Genomic DNA, 15,986 nt, shown 5'->3' with positions numbered 1-15,986 from the left:
TACTACTTATAAGTGGGCTTTGCCGCTTTAAGTAAAGTAGCATAAGAAAAATATATTTGTAGGACTGTCAACTCTATAGAACAGTGGCAAGGGCAAGCGAATGTACAGCGAAAATCAAACTTAAAACCCCAGTATTACAACTCAGCTTCACACATACCAAGATATACAGTTAAAGGATTAGTTCACCCAAAAATGAAAATTCTGTCATCATTTACTCACCCTCATGTTGTTCCAAACCTGTATGAGTTGCTTTCTTATGTTGAACATAAAAGAAGACATTTTAAAGATTGCTGGTAATCAAATAGTTGGTGGTTAGCACTGACTGTTACAAACACGCCAAGTTCCACCTCCACTCATTCACAACGCATGCCCTCACCTGAGTACTGAGCACTTCCACCTGACCCTCATCATCACCCAATCACATCTGCACTATAAATACCACACACATGCACTCAGTCAGCGTCCGGTCTCGTTCGTGCGTGTGTGTGGTACACCTCCCTCCTCTGACGTCTTCACCCAGCCATCATGGACCCATTCATCACTCTACCCAACACTACCCGCTCCTCTGCTTGTGCCTTAAATAAAACCATCTTTCTGTTACTCCTCAGCCTCCCGGGTATTCTGTAACAGAAGACCGGACCAACACCGCTTGGCACAAGCATGAGCCTCACGGACCCCTTTCAAGATCTGGTCGATGCATTCCGTAGGACACTCACTGCTCAACCTGCATCCCCAACACCAGCGAGCACTTCCGTCAATGATGCCAGCACTTCCTCACCTTCCGTTCACACCAGTCCCATGGCCAGGCCGGCGCCCTACTCTGGTTCGGTGGAGGAGTGCAGCGGATTCCTCCTTCAATGCTTGCTGGTCCTGGAGATGCAACTGCACTTATATCTCACCGAGAGATCCAAGGTAGCATTTGTAATTTCTCAACTGCAAGGTAAAACACTACTGTGGGCAGATTCTATATGGACTCAAAATAACCCAGTTATCCAGTCTTATTCCAACTTCATCGACCATTTCCGTGAAGTTTTTGGCAGACCAGCTTGGGACTCGTCAATTGGTGAGAAGCTGTATAATCTCAAATAGGGAAAAATGTCTGTCAATGAATATGCCCCTCAGTTTAGGACTCTAGCGGCCTCCAGTGGATGGAACGAACAGGCTTTACTGACTACCTACCGTCAGGGATTGGAACTTCGAGTGCGGTTGCATCTCGCTGCATACGAGGACACCATCGGGCTTGAACGATTCATCCAGCTTTCCATGTGCTTCGCCACCCGTATGCAGTCGTGCTTAGAAGAGCACCAGGGCCAGGCGTATTCCTCCACGCCACTATGCCGACCAGAGGCCGTCAGCTCCCCAGAACCAGCCAACGAACCCATGCTAGTGGACTCATACTGACTCTCAATGGCTGAAAGACAAAGACGGCTGTCTCTCCTTCCACAGAACCTGGCTAAACCGAAGCCCCCCCTCCACTCCTCCTAGAAGACGGTGCGGCCTATGAAGTTAGAGACATCCTGGACTCCTGGCGGCATGGTGGACAACTTGAATATCTAGTGGACTGGGAAGGATATGGTCCAGAGGAACGTTCATGGGTCCCACGCAACGACATCCTGGATCCTAACTTACTTGACACCTTCCACTCCAATCATCCTGACCGACCAGCTCCCAGGGGAAGAGGACGTCCACCACGTTGTTGGGGTCCTCGGCCCTCAGGATCGGGGCCGTGGGGAGGGGGGTACTGTTACAAACACGCCAGGTTCCACCTCCACTCATTCACAATGCACGCCCTCACCTGAGTACTGAGCACTTCCACCTGACCCTCATCATCACCCAATCACATCTGCACTATAAATACCACACACACGCACTCAGTCAGCGTCCGGTCTCGTTCGTGACAAGGTCTTACCTGTATGCTAACTCTAAGGACTAACTCTTCCTCTACTTACTTCCTCCGAAGATCAAAGTCTCCATCGTGTGTGTGTGTGGTACACCTCCCTCCTCTGACGTCTTCACCCAGCTATCACGGACCCATTCATCACTCTACCCAACACTACCCGCTCCTCTGCTTGTGCCTTAAATAAAACCATCTTTCTGTTACTCCTCAGCCTCCCGGGTATTCTGTAACACTGACTTCCATAGTATTTATTTTCCCGATATGAAGTTAAATGAATTGAAATGTGGAGGATGTGCAATGCTAACTTTTATGCTGAATTTGAACCACTGAATTAGTGCAATCGAATTTGTAAACTGATATAAAATGGACTGAAAATTGCCTGTCGGATATTATACATTGTATTTTTAAACAGATTGAATATTTCAGAAGTGAACACTGGAAGGTGAATATTATTATTATTTATTTATTTTTTTTATGAAAATGTGTGTGAAATGTGTTGAATGAAATATTTACATCTTAAATAAACACCTATGTAAAATTTCAGACCCTAAAAATGCAAACCCTGAAAATACAAGGCTTGAAAATGCACTGTTAATGCAGTACATTATTTTTATCTGTTAGTGCAATTCAACATGAAACAAACTTTTTTGTTTCAAATACATTTGCAATTATTTTTCTTCCATACAGTCTTCCATTGTTCTCCCAGGCAGATCCAAACTCACTGACCTCTCAGCTGCTTAAACAAACAGATCAATGTTTTGAAAGCATCTTCAAGAAGTCAAACCAAATGACTTAAAGTGAACATCATCAACTGGCCCAAGAGGAAATATTTAACATCTAGAACAGGGGTTGGCAACCTACGGCACGCGTGCCAACAGTGGCACGCAGAGGGATAATCGCTGGCACGCAAGCAATAAGGAAAACTGTATAATGACGAACAGTTTGATGTAATAACTTCTCATAGTCACACAGCCTGTTAGGAGCTACAAATACTATTAAAGTGTGAGAATTAACTTGCATGGATGCACGTGCAAACACTGCACATACTAGGTGCTTCAGATCAAAGCCTGGGTCTAACAGCACTCGTCAATGTCAAAATGACTGAGATGGCCAATCAGATCAAAGTAGGCGGGGTTTACTGTTCACAGAAGCAGAGCGCGAAGCGTCAGTTTAACGTTAAAGAGAGTGAGGTAAGATGAAGCTGCAAATCAATTAACATTAGTCAACTTTTAATAATACGTTTTACCATAGAAATGTTAAATGACCTAAAGCTATATCCAGTGATGAAAAATTTTCTGAAATATGGCCATTTTGAGAGAAAGAAAGTGGGGGGGGGGGGTAAATTGTCTCTCTCTGCAGACAATGAAGCGATTTTGCCCCTTTGTTGTTGAGAAATATAATGTAGCGATTCAGTATCGATTAATAAAAGTAGCGTGACAACACTCAGGTTTATGAGCTTCTGAATGCTACTTTTTGCACAGCACGATCTCAGATCTCTGTGTGCGAGTGGTGTGTGTTGTGTGTGTGTGTGTGTGTGTGTGTGTGTGTCTGTGTGTGCACGTTCATCAATTAAAGCAGTGCATTAACGTTGATTAAACGTTAAAAAAACTTTTTTTTATCGTATAATAAAAAATTGTGTATGTACCGTTTAAATACAGAATTATATCGGGGTGTGGGGGGGGGGCTGTGCACACTTGGCACAGTGGTTAACCATAAAAATAAAAAATGGCACGTCATGCCGAAAAGGTTGCTGATCCCTGATCTAGAACAATGACCCCCATCCGTTTTAATGACTACATGATGTGCTTGAGTTTGATCTGGCAGCTTAAGATGAACATGAGTGAAGTTTAAACAAGGAATGAATTATGAGTCCATCCATATGGAGAATATGTGGGACTGATGACACACACTCTCACAAAGAAGGAATAATATGCAAATTTTGTCTATCCTTTCATCCTACTGTACTGTAGATCACCTCTCATCTCTTTCTTGTACCAGCATCAGCATAGAAATTGATTTTTTTTGCTCCTCATCAGCACAAAGTATGAAAGGAGCAGCTGGAATAACAATGAGAGAGGAAGACTACAAGCCAGAGTAGTGAGACAGATGAAACAGAGCAGAAAGACACAGATAAAAGAAGTGACGAACCTCTTTACAAATGCTTTGAAATGATGGAGCTTCTGTTGAGATTTTAATCCGGTAGAAAAATCTGGAACAGGAAGCTGTGACCAGGAATTGACTAATTTCATTCCAGACATGAAGATTGAAACTAAATTTGAAATGAAAACTGAAAATATTAAATTTTAAAATATATATCATAAAAATATAAAATAGAAACTACAATAATATTTAAACAAAACACTGGAAGTGGCCAGTTTTCAACTGTTAGCCATTTTAAAACATTTCAACCAGGCAGGGGTAACCTTACAGTAGTGCTCAACACCACAACCCCAATTCCAGAAAAAATTGGGATGTTTTGTAAAGTGTAATAAACTCAAGAATATGTGATTTGTTCATTATCTTTAACTTTTATTTAATTTTGAAAAATACTTCCAAAGTTTCCAACTTAATTTTTTTAATACAAACTAATTTTGATTTTGATGGCTGCAACACACTCCAAAACATTTGGGACAGAGGCAAAATAAAAGTGAAAAGGTTATATAATATCCAAATTAAACTGTTTTGAAACAGTTCACAGTAAGCTGGTGAACTGGTAATAGGTGAAGGTGTCATGTTTGGGTATAAAAGTACCTTCTCAGTCTCAAAGATGCAAGCAAAGATGGATCATGGCTCATCACTTAGTGTCAAATTTCATTTCTCAATGCAAAATCACAAAGAATTTAGGTATTTCATCAACTACTATCATATTGTGAAAAGATTTAAGGGGATCCGGATAAATCTGTTTTTGTGTACACAAGACAGGAAACCTCATTGAATGTGTAAATTTCAGAATGTGGGAATGTGTACTGTGGTCAGATGAGTCCACATTTCATCTGGTTTCTGAGAAAAATGGACATCTCAGTCCCAAAGACCGAAGGGATCATCCAGACTTTCACCAGTGACAGATGAAAAAGAAAATGTCTGTCATGGTATGACAGCAGAGCAAATGGCATGGGTGACTGGCATATGTGCAAAGGTACCATTGATATGGAGGCATATACTAAAATTTTACAGAGACATATACTGCCATCAAGATGATGTCTTTCATGGGAAGTCTATGGTTATTAGATCAAGACAATGGCAGCTCTCATTCTGCATGTGCTACAACAGTGTAGTTTTGTGGACACTGTTGTGTGAATGTGCTAGACTGGCCTGTCTGCAGTCCAATTCTGTCTACTACTGAAAGTCTATCACCAGTCATGAAAAGGAGAATCAGACAATGATGATCACAGACTGCTGAGCCGCTGAAGTCTTGTATCAAGCGAGACTGAATGAAAATTTTGCTTGCAATTAGTATCCTCAATTCACAAACAATTATGCACTCCTCAATTCCCAAACAATTAAGCGCTCCTCAATTCCCAAACAATTACGCAATGTAATTAAAAGGAAAGTTGATGTGGCAGTTGTAAACATGCCTCTGTCCTAACATTTTCAGCCATGAAAATCAAAATTTGTTTATATTTACAAAATAAAATTAAGTTGGCCAGTGAAAACATTGGAGTTTTTTTTTTCTTTTTACTTTAGCCAATTAAATAAAGGTTAAAGAGAATGAACAAATAGCACATTCTTGATTTTATGGCATTTCACAAAACGTCCCAACTTTTCTGGAATTGGATTTGTAATTACTGTCAGACTTAAAAAATCCTTAACTAGAATTAAGATTATATTAATTAAAATGCAAAAACTCCAGCCACCACAAAAGCAGAGTTTACTTTGAGAGTATTATGTTTCTGTGTCAGTTTATTTTAATTATAACGCACACATTAATACAAATACTGTTGCCCAAGGTGCTGTACAAAAGAGAATAATAATAATAATAATAATAATAATAATAATAATAATAATAATAATAATAATAATAATAATAATAATAAAATTGCAGGGGAAAGAGATTCCACACTCTAGGTGCAACTACCGAAAAAAACCTCGGACTTTCAAAAAAAAACTTTATTTTTTATGGATTTCAACAATATTTTGCAACACTCTCTGTATCTGAAAACACAAAATTGAGGAAAATACTATTTTACTGTGATTTTTTTTCAAGATGCTCAGCTTTCATTTGTATCCTTCTTATATTGTTTACTTCTGATGTAATAACAACAATAATAATAATTTATATTATTTATATTTTTATTAGATAAAATAATAAATACTACAGTTCATATTATTATTAATATTATTATCATCATCACTTTGCTTTTATTCATTTATTTCTATATTTTTAATATTTTGTTGAGGAGTAAATATTCTCTCTGGCAGTTGTATTATCGTTTTTGTTTTTGTTTTTGTTTTTGTTTTGGACTGTCAAGCTCTCAAAAAGAATAAAAAGCTTTGTGTCTCTCACACAAAGCTATAGTATGACTTCAGAAGACTTTTTTAATGTAAAAAGTGTATGGTCACTGTATGATTTCAGTGGATAAAGAAAAAAATCATAATAAATATACTTTAATTTATTATTTTGGGTTGCAAGGAAAATAGCTGACAGCTTCAGAAGGACATAGAAATAAGCAAATGATGCCAGAATCTTCATGTGAACCCTGAATATGCTTTTGGAAAATACTGTAGCTCTAGTTGTTTTCAAGTCAAGTCTCATCTGGAGAATGACGTGGAGATTAATGAAGATCTGATTCCCCTGCAGTATCATTACCACTGGACCGGATAGGATGATGACACAGAGGCTCTTCTGGAATATTTTGGCAGGTTATTATTATTAATATTGTTTTCACCTCAGGCTGCAGGCAGTGTCTTGAGACCAGAACCAACACTATGAACACTTTTCTCATGCCTCTGTTTCTTTCAACTTTGCACACACTTAAAGGCAATAATCAGCTAATTATTCATATAAAAATAAGTGACAGCAAGCTGTCAGACATAAATATTTAAAGTCTTATTGTGGTGATTCAGGCCTGTTTTGCGCACTATTCAACGGTTCTGGAGGAGAAGCGATCAGCGCGTGCGCATCACTGGAAAGCGTTGATCAGGAAACTTATTCTAACTTCTGTCACAATACCTTCAAAATCAGATCTCTAATCTTAACAAAATGATCTGATAATATATACTTCAAACAAATAATAAAACTTAAATTAAAAATAAAACGCTCGCCACACCCGCTTATTGCTCCAACACGAGGCACTACAGTTTTTAATAAGTTAATGAAGGAGCAAAACATTTCAAGTCGCACCTCAAAATTAAGAAATAAAAAAAAACTTTAATAACATTGAATAGGTATTGTAAATTAATAGAATATACAAGAACGATAACCCTAAAAATATATATATATATTTAAAAAAATAATAATAATAATAATAATTTATGAACAACAATTTATTATTATTATTATTATTATAGGCTAGGTGTATTGAATTAACAACTAAATGTTTAATAGAAAGACGAGAGCAAATTACAATAAAAAAAATACAACTTCTGAAAATATGCTTTCAAATAAAGACCATTTGACCCTTGAAAATGACTTTCGATAGTTGATTCGGTCATACATAGCCTACTAAATTATAGTTATGACTTGAAGTAAACGTTAACTGAATGATGGGTTGTGTTACCAAATGAACACGGTTGTAGGTTACCTGACCAATTTTTAGTGAGCTCATTATGAGATCTGCACATTTCTTGATCCCTGTGCTGTGGAATAAGATGTTATAAAGTTCAGAGGACTGAAGGTTGGACTCACGTGACCGGTGAAGCGCAGCTGTGCGGGGTCTCGATCAACCCCTCCGGGCTGTGCGTCTCATGATCGGGTCTGTGTGGCGAGGTCCGCCGCTGTCCGCGGTTCTGGAGACCGTCGAGCACTGGAGACACAGCGCAGCATCGCCCGAGACGCGCCGGCGAGCGCCCGATCAAGTCCAGCGGATCCCGGGAAAACGCGTCTCTGGAACGCGTGTCGGTGCGTGGAAGTGGTACAGATGCCCGCCGCCTTAGGGGTCTCTGCGGCTTACGGAGAAGAGTCTGACCTGCAGGAGCGGGAGCGGAGGGCGGGAAGGTGGAGGAAGAGGAGACACGGAGCCCCTCGTCTTCGTCAGACATCGGGAGAACTCGTGCTCCGCATAAGGGGAAGGGCTTCTTGAAACAGAGACACGCAACTTCAGCAACAAGTGGGAGCAGAGTTTTAACCTCAAAGTAACACACACACACACACAGTCAAACGCCTCAAATGAGAGGGGTGTGGCTTGAAACACTACATATCTGTGCCCGATAAACAGGATCATCTAATCATCTATATGACTTTCTTTCTTCTGTGACACACAAATGAAGATGCAACGAAGAATGTGCGAGCTGTTCTTTTCCATACAATTAAACCAATGTACTGTAGATAAGTTTGTTTGTTCATGGAAACAGATTTGGAGAAATGTAGCATTACATTGCTTGCTCACTAATGGATCCTCTGCAGTGAATGGGTGCCGTCAGAATGAGAGACCATACATCACAGTAATGAACAAGTTATCCACACCACTCCAGTCCATCAATTAACATCTTGTGAAGTGAAAAGATGCGTGTTTGTGAGAAACAAATTCATCATAAAGATGTTTTTACTTCAAACCGTTGCTTCTGGCTAAAATACAAAAATCGATAGATCAGTTGCTACTGATCCATCACTAATGGATCAGTAGCAATATTATGGATTATGGACTTATATTTTAGCTAGTAGAGACAGTTTGAAGTTAAAAATGCTTTGATGGATTTATTTGAGTAGTGAAAACAGACAGCAAATCTATCCATCAAATACACTCCTATTTTGCATTCTCAACCACAAAACCCACCAAGTTCGAACACTTACTCCTGTAGCATAAATAAAACCAAATGGTTAGCATCTGCAATTGAGATCAAGGACTTTTATTAGGGAGAGTGACCAGAATGTGCATGTGGAAACAAATCTAGGTGCTTTGGTTCAGAGATGATTTGCTTCATGGTCAAACAAACATTTAAAAGTTCAGTGAGCGCTGAATATATAAATCAACAATGTCAGGATTATTGACCTGGGAATATTGAGGTTTGTATAAATGCAGTTCAGACCTGTGCAGTTTGGATTAAAATAGAAAACCACAAAAATATCTTACTCTGTATTTTTGATTTGCTTTTCTATATATCTAAGCATTAAATTAAGACACACTTACTTGAGAAGCAAAATGACTTGTTTTCTGAATAATCCAAATTAATTGAGTTTTTACCAACACAAAAAAATCTGTCAATGGGGTCAAAAAAATTATCTTAATTCAAATGAAAAACACATTTAATCCCATAATTTATTCTTATTGTATGCATAAAGTCACAACATTTATATCAAGACTTTATATCTTATCATATATTGCTTCTCAAATAAATGCTTAGAAAATAAAACCTTGTTTTCCCTTGTTTTACCCCACCTGCAGATTTTGTTGTTGTTGTTTTTAATGTTTTAGTAAACTTGTTTAATTTTGACACATTTTCAGAAATGAAAACTTAATTCCTATAATCTATAGCAAGATTATAGAAAACCATTGTTTTGAAGATGGGGACAAAACATTGGAAAGACTGAATTAACAAAGCAAAAAAAAAAAAAGAGCAGAGCAGAGAAGATGATTAGAGCATTTGTGATGGTAAACAGGTACTTGTGTGTGTGTGTGTGTGTGTGTGTGTGCATGTGTGTGTGTGTGTGTGTGTGTGTGTGTGTGTGTGTGTGTGTGTGTGTGTGTGAGTGTGTGTGTTCGCATGTTTTTTGTGTGTTTCAGGATATCTGATCACTTCAGGTCTCTTCCTGAGTCTTCTAGGAACATCCGCAGGGATTAATTGGACAAAATCACACTCACTCACACAATCAGAAGCACACAACACACAAACACACACACACATGCAGAAAGCCTGAGCTTTTCCTGAAACTGAGTGCAATCACTTAACTTCCTGCTGAAATCAGGTGGCATAATGTTCCCTTTCCTCATCCGAATTACTCAGAATATCCATTCCACACCGTTTCTCACTGCAATCAATATCTCAGTCTCAGGGGAGGAGTCTGTGTTGGGGCGGAGCCTGAATGAATACTGAATACACCCCCTGCTCCCTTTAAGGGAACATTTATATTGATTGACAGCTATGATGAGTTCCACATCTCAAATGCAAAAGAGAGAAAGTCCACAGGTGTAGACTCGCGTAGCCAAACCTTCAGTCTGACGGCTGAAGGTCTGGAATCTATGGCAGCTTTCATTGGCCGAGGGCTGCCCATAAGGCCATTTCGGCCAGTTTGTTTCGTTCAGCGTCATGTTTCGGGGCGTGGAAATGTCTCCACAATAACAAACCGGTTTGTAAAACTCTCAGACATATTTGAAAGATTCTATGCCGCAAAATTTAAATATTTCACATACTTTTGAAACTCTAGAGTTTAGTTGATCCTGATATGCACTTGTGTGTCGTCACAGATGTAAATACTAAGGCTGTCTTCTTTGGTGAGGGGGTTTGGCGTCACGGTATGTTTGTTTCCGGACAGAAGGTTAAAGAACGAGACACACACTTCTCATGGAAATCCTGTAGAATTCAACGAATCCGATGACGACTTCATCACTCCTGAAGTTTTTCCACCTTTGTGTCCCATATGCATCAGATTCAGGTTCAGCCAACAGTCTGTGGGCGTGACGTCTGAGGCTGAGACTAACAGCTCTGTGTGTGTGTGTGTGTGTGTTGTGTGTGTCCTTTCAAGCTACATAGTGTGTTGCCCATCTACATTAATTTAATCTTGAGACATCCTTGGCCTCCCTGTCTTTCTCTCTCTCTCTCTCTCTCTCTCTCTCTCTCTCTCTCTCTCTCTTTCTCTCTCACACACAAAGACACACTATCTGATAACATTATAATCCCACTTAGGAGTCTGGAGCCATTAAATAAGACTCAGTGTATCCGTGCATATACAAACACAAAAATACACACAGACATAAAACATAGCAAATGGAGCCATTAATTTTCTTATAAACAGATACTCACATACTGTACATGTGATTGCAGTTATTCAGACTGAGCCGGAATACATGGGAAATTACTGGAAAAGCAGAAAATAATCATAATAATAATAAAAAAATTTATTAATTTTAATTAATTAATTAATTAATTAATTGATTAATCAAAAAGTTGATTTTTTAATTAATTGGTGTTGTAAGGGAAACAGGTCAATTTAGCTCAAAGGGAATCATTTAAGATTTTAAAGGGAATTTGAACAGAATCACTGTTTCACGGCTGATCACCGAGACGCCCTGCGATTCACTGAACAAGCCGTTTAACATCAAATCTGCACTGGATATTAATATCCAAAGTATAGTGAAAACTATCAATTAGCACAGTAACAAGATCGGCAGTTTAAGACATTAACTTGTAAGCACAAAACACAAGATACTTCTCTTTTCAATATGAATAAGGCTTTATTAGATAAATCTAAGACATATAAACTAATCTAACACAAAGCACATGCACTCACACATTCACACAAGTTGCAGAAAGATAAGAAAGAAAAGAAAGATCGAAAGTTAGGGAAAGATGAGTTTAAGAGAATGGAAATGTGGAATCCCAAGTTTACAGCAATACGTGAAATTGCATAAACATGAACAACCATCAATCACTTAATTAACCCTCGCATTGAGTTCCTCGATGAGGTTAAACTTATATTAGATACACCAGTATAGATCAGTCTGGAGGTACATTGCCTGTGTAAAGGTGTCCCTTTGTTGTTGTTGAAAGGGGGTTTCCCAATGTCGCTGATTGGCTGGAAGTTCAGTAGTCGCTGAAGTGACGTCTTGGGAAGCCCGTAGTTGGCCGTTGGCTGAAGACGCGGAGTGGTGTGGCTGGTTGAAGTTGAACGGGCACTTGAGGTCAGACACGGCGTTACAAAACTTAACTCAGAACACAAAACTCTCAAACTAAAAAGAAAAGAAGTAAAGTTTGAAGAGACTAGGTGGTGTTTCTTCTCATTGTGGCTAAGTAGCAGCAGGCCGAAGCACGCTGGAACCGCGCTCAAAGAACAGTGATGACTAACAGCATGGCTAGAAGCAAAAGCTAGGAAGCAAAGCTACAAGCTAAAAGCAGACATGACTAATAGCAAAAGCTTAACAAAAGCTAAAAGCTAAAAGCAAGATTTTATGGTGTCCTAAGTATTTAAACTGGCCTGTTGGCCACACCTCAAATGTTGTCTTGACCAATCAGATATTGTCTTGGCTCGGGAGTATCATAAATCATATGTTATCTTATCAAGCATGTGGTCCGAATTTTCCCGCTCTTGAAGGGTATAATTTTAGACATGATTCCTATAACAAGAATATGATACATTTGACAAATAACTGATGGTCAGGACTGTTTCAAGCAAGCAGATTCAATCACAAACATACCAAACATGATTATGAATCCTTAAGCTATCCCATAGTTATTAAAAGACATATACAATAAGTGATTATAAACATGATAGTCAAATGTGTGGGTTACATATAAAAGAATATGGAGCTAAGCGATGGACTGATATTCATTTATAAGTCTTTTTGAGTTCATTTTGGTCCATATATATGTACAAAAGACAGTTTCTGTGCCTTTCTTTTGACAAATATTTCTGTGGAGACCAGAGGTTCAAAGGCCCCCCTTAGGAATTTCAGTCTGGTTCTGCTAGGTGGGGGAAGTGTTAGAGGATATTGTGTATAACTCTCATGGGTTTACATGTGATGTCTGGCGTTGTATCTCAATTACTTGCCCCAAATTTGACAATCTCTTCTCCGAATTGAAATTGTCAATATTTGTTCTAGTGGTGTTAATGTTGAAAGCTGTTCTGTGAAAGAGTTGGTTGGTTGGTTATCTTGCTTGGTACTTGTGGCACAGAATGTTTTATGACTTCCTGAGGAATTCGGCTCGTGTTTCAACCACAGCCCTGATCGACTCTTTAATTTGTCTGATTCGGGTCAGATCCGCTACTTCTCCAAAACAAGGCCATCGATTAAAGCTGTTTTCATGAGAACATTAGTGTAACAATGTCTTAGCAAAATCTAATTTTACTCTACATGTTCCCTCCTATAGAGATTGTTTTTCTGGTAAAACATATTTAAAATGTAGCTTTAATACACATGGTAAATTGTTTCATTATATTAAATATAAATATTTTAAACTGTAGAAATATATAATAAAATGTACTTCAAGGGCAAATTACATTTCAAGTGTGCGAGTATATCCCCCGTTGAAAATGAAAATAGTAAAGGTTCTTTACATATGTTTGTAAAAGAAGTCTCTTCTGTTCACCACAGCTGTTTTTTATTTGATCAAAATATTGTGAAAATACAGCAATATTGTGAAATATTATTGAAATTTTAAATAACTGATTTCTTTATTTTATTTGAATATATTTTAAAATACAATCTAGTTCTGTAATGCAAAGCTGAATGTTCAGCGTCATTGCTCTTCAGTGTGACATGATCCTTCATAAATCATTCTAATATGCTGATTTGCTGCTCAAAAATAGTACTGATTTTATCAATGTCTTTTTTTTTTTTTGGACTGACTCAAAACCTCTGAATGGTAGACGTGTATATCTTAGCAACTATTGCTTAATGAACGCACTTTCATGTACTAAATCTTAATCACGTACTGAATGCATGCACTATATGCTGTCTGAAGTTTTCGTACAGGTTAGAATGAAATGCAATCGGCACAATACATCCACCTCAGTACATCCTTGTTAACCCAGTCCTTATGTCATTCATCATGACAGTGTAAAGACTGACCTGCAGGAAAAAGTGTGTGATAGTGAACAGGATTATGGGTTCACAGGTTCAGCACTGGACACAAACATCTCAAGGAGGTTTTCACAGCCCACCGTCTCCCAGCAGCAGTCATTCATCAATAAAATACAGCCTTTACTCTTAACACTATATAGGATAGTTTGATTTAGAGGAAAGAAGGCATAAGAGCTTCACATGAGCACAGACTCTTTCTCTCACATTATTCACACTCAGGTGTGGATGAGCTCTTCTGAGGGGTTCGACTCTGACATGCATTATGTATAATGGCTCTCTCTTTTGGACTCCTCTATTTGCGCTGAGGCCTCGACAAAGTATCCTCTCCACTGCATTTATATTTATTCAAAATGAGCACACCTAGACGACACTATGCGAAGGACCTGATGATTTCAAAGGTTTTCTGAATGCGTTAAAAAGAGGGGAAAAGCCTGAAAATGCCCTTTAAGCCTGAAATTCAGACACAGTGACATATTTACTGTTATTAGCCGTTGAAAACAGCATTTTACATCAGTAATCTATGAGTTAACAGGGATAGTGAGCATAAGCGAGATACAATAAGACACAGTGAGCCCAAAGGAGCAATGATAAATACATTTTATACAATACATGCATGTAAGAAAAATATTTTCCTACTTGTTTTACAGTACAATGTCATAATCATTGCCATTTTAGCAGTATGATTTGAAAATAGTTTGCTAAATACCTAAATAAACCAAAATAAAAGACCAGAACAACATTCTATCAAAATCATCTCTTATTTTAAAATAAGAGGAAACAGTAGAACAAATATTTAAACATTCTTAAATAGGTACATTTACATACTTGAGAAACACAAAATAACTTTGTGTAGTCTTGTTTAAGAAAAAAAAATAATAATTAAAATAAATTTATATATATACATATATATATATATATATATATATATATATATATGTATAAATTGAAAAATAAAATAAATCTGCAAAAATCTGCCAATGGGCCCAGAAAAAATAAACTTAATTCAAAGTGGGAAACAAGACCATTTTTTTTTTGACCCAAATTACAGATATTTAGTTTTTTTAAACATAAAATTTAAAAATATATATTTTGATACTTGTTGATACATTTTTCAGAATCGATTTATGCCATTTTGCTTTTCAAGTAAATGCGTCTTTATTTATGGTCATTATGTTTTAGTATTGATGTTATTTTGCAATTTTGCAATTTCTGAATGAAAATGGTTTTCCTACACCAATCCTACACCATATTTTTTCTTCAGTCTATTAGTTCACACATACAAAAGCCAGATCATTTCAAAGCAGGTCCAAGCAGGTTTCCAGTCTCACATGGACTCAAGTAGTGTGAAAGTGGCCTGAAAGCATGGCTTCTTCACAACAAATCAGATGTCTAGATTGCAGGAGTTGTCAATCAAAATCCAGCATGTCGCTCAGATCAATAAACTGTCCTCCTCTCCTGTCCACCCTCAGCTGTGGTCTGACCCCGAGATCTGCCTGTCATCTCACATCGTGGACAGAACGCTTGAAATCACATAAATACCTCAGCGTTCACAGTGTCTTTGAGTGACAGGCCACTACTCAGGGTTAAAGATCTGTGACAGCGAACCACGGCCAAATCCACAGAAACTCCTTTCCCCCTGAAGTCCATTTATAATGTCAGTCAAGGTTTCTCGCAGCAAAGATGTCATATTTTAGTTTTATGGCCATTTTTTACCCTCTCACTGACCTTTTAGAAATACACTAGCCATACCTTTAATAGTTCAACATGAATATGTTAATGAAGCCAAGGGTGTGATGTCATAATCATAGCCGTTTTTGCAGTTTAGTTCTAATAAAGTAATTTATTCTATGATTTGAAAATAGTTTGTTAAATACCTAAATAAACCAAAATAAGAGACCAGAACACATACTATAAATATATCATCTCATTGCCTTATTTTAAAATAACAGAAAGAACAACTTTAAAATCACATTATTGTCAAAATAAATAAAAAAATATTGAAAGCAAAAACTGTTTTATATATTTACATTTTTATTTTATAATTAAATGAAAAAATAATGAAAACATGGGGAAAAAACATTTAAAAATGGCTCACAAAATATCAAAATAAGAGATCAAAAAACATACGATAAAATATTTTCATCTTTTTTTAAATAATTATCAAGATAACAACAAAATCATTAATACAATTATAA

General features: G+C 37.5%; 1 protein-coding gene across 1 annotated transcript in view; it reads right to left on the bottom strand.

Annotated features, from left to right (window-relative positions):
- The window catches only part of LOC132113954 (short transient receptor potential channel 7-like), a 100,598-nt gene extending 92,481 nt beyond the window's left edge, over window positions 1–8,117 (bottom strand). Inside the window, exon 1 of the mRNA XM_059522024.1 lies at window positions 7,743–8,117. Coding sequence (XP_059378007.1) covers window positions 7,743–8,095 — 353 coding nt within the window. The 5' untranslated portion in view covers window positions 8,096–8,117. The remainder of the gene's footprint in view (window positions 1–7,742) is intronic.
- Window positions 8,118–15,986: the final 7,869 nt, after the last annotated feature.

Source organism: Carassius carassius, chromosome 33 (assembly GCF_963082965.1).
Source record: "Carassius carassius chromosome 33, fCarCar2.1, whole genome shotgun sequence".
NCBI classification, from domain to species: domain Eukaryota; kingdom Metazoa; phylum Chordata; class Actinopteri; order Cypriniformes; family Cyprinidae; genus Carassius; species Carassius carassius.
The sequence above is the reverse complement of the archived record's forward strand: the minus strand, read 5'-3'. Positions and strand labels throughout refer to the sequence as shown.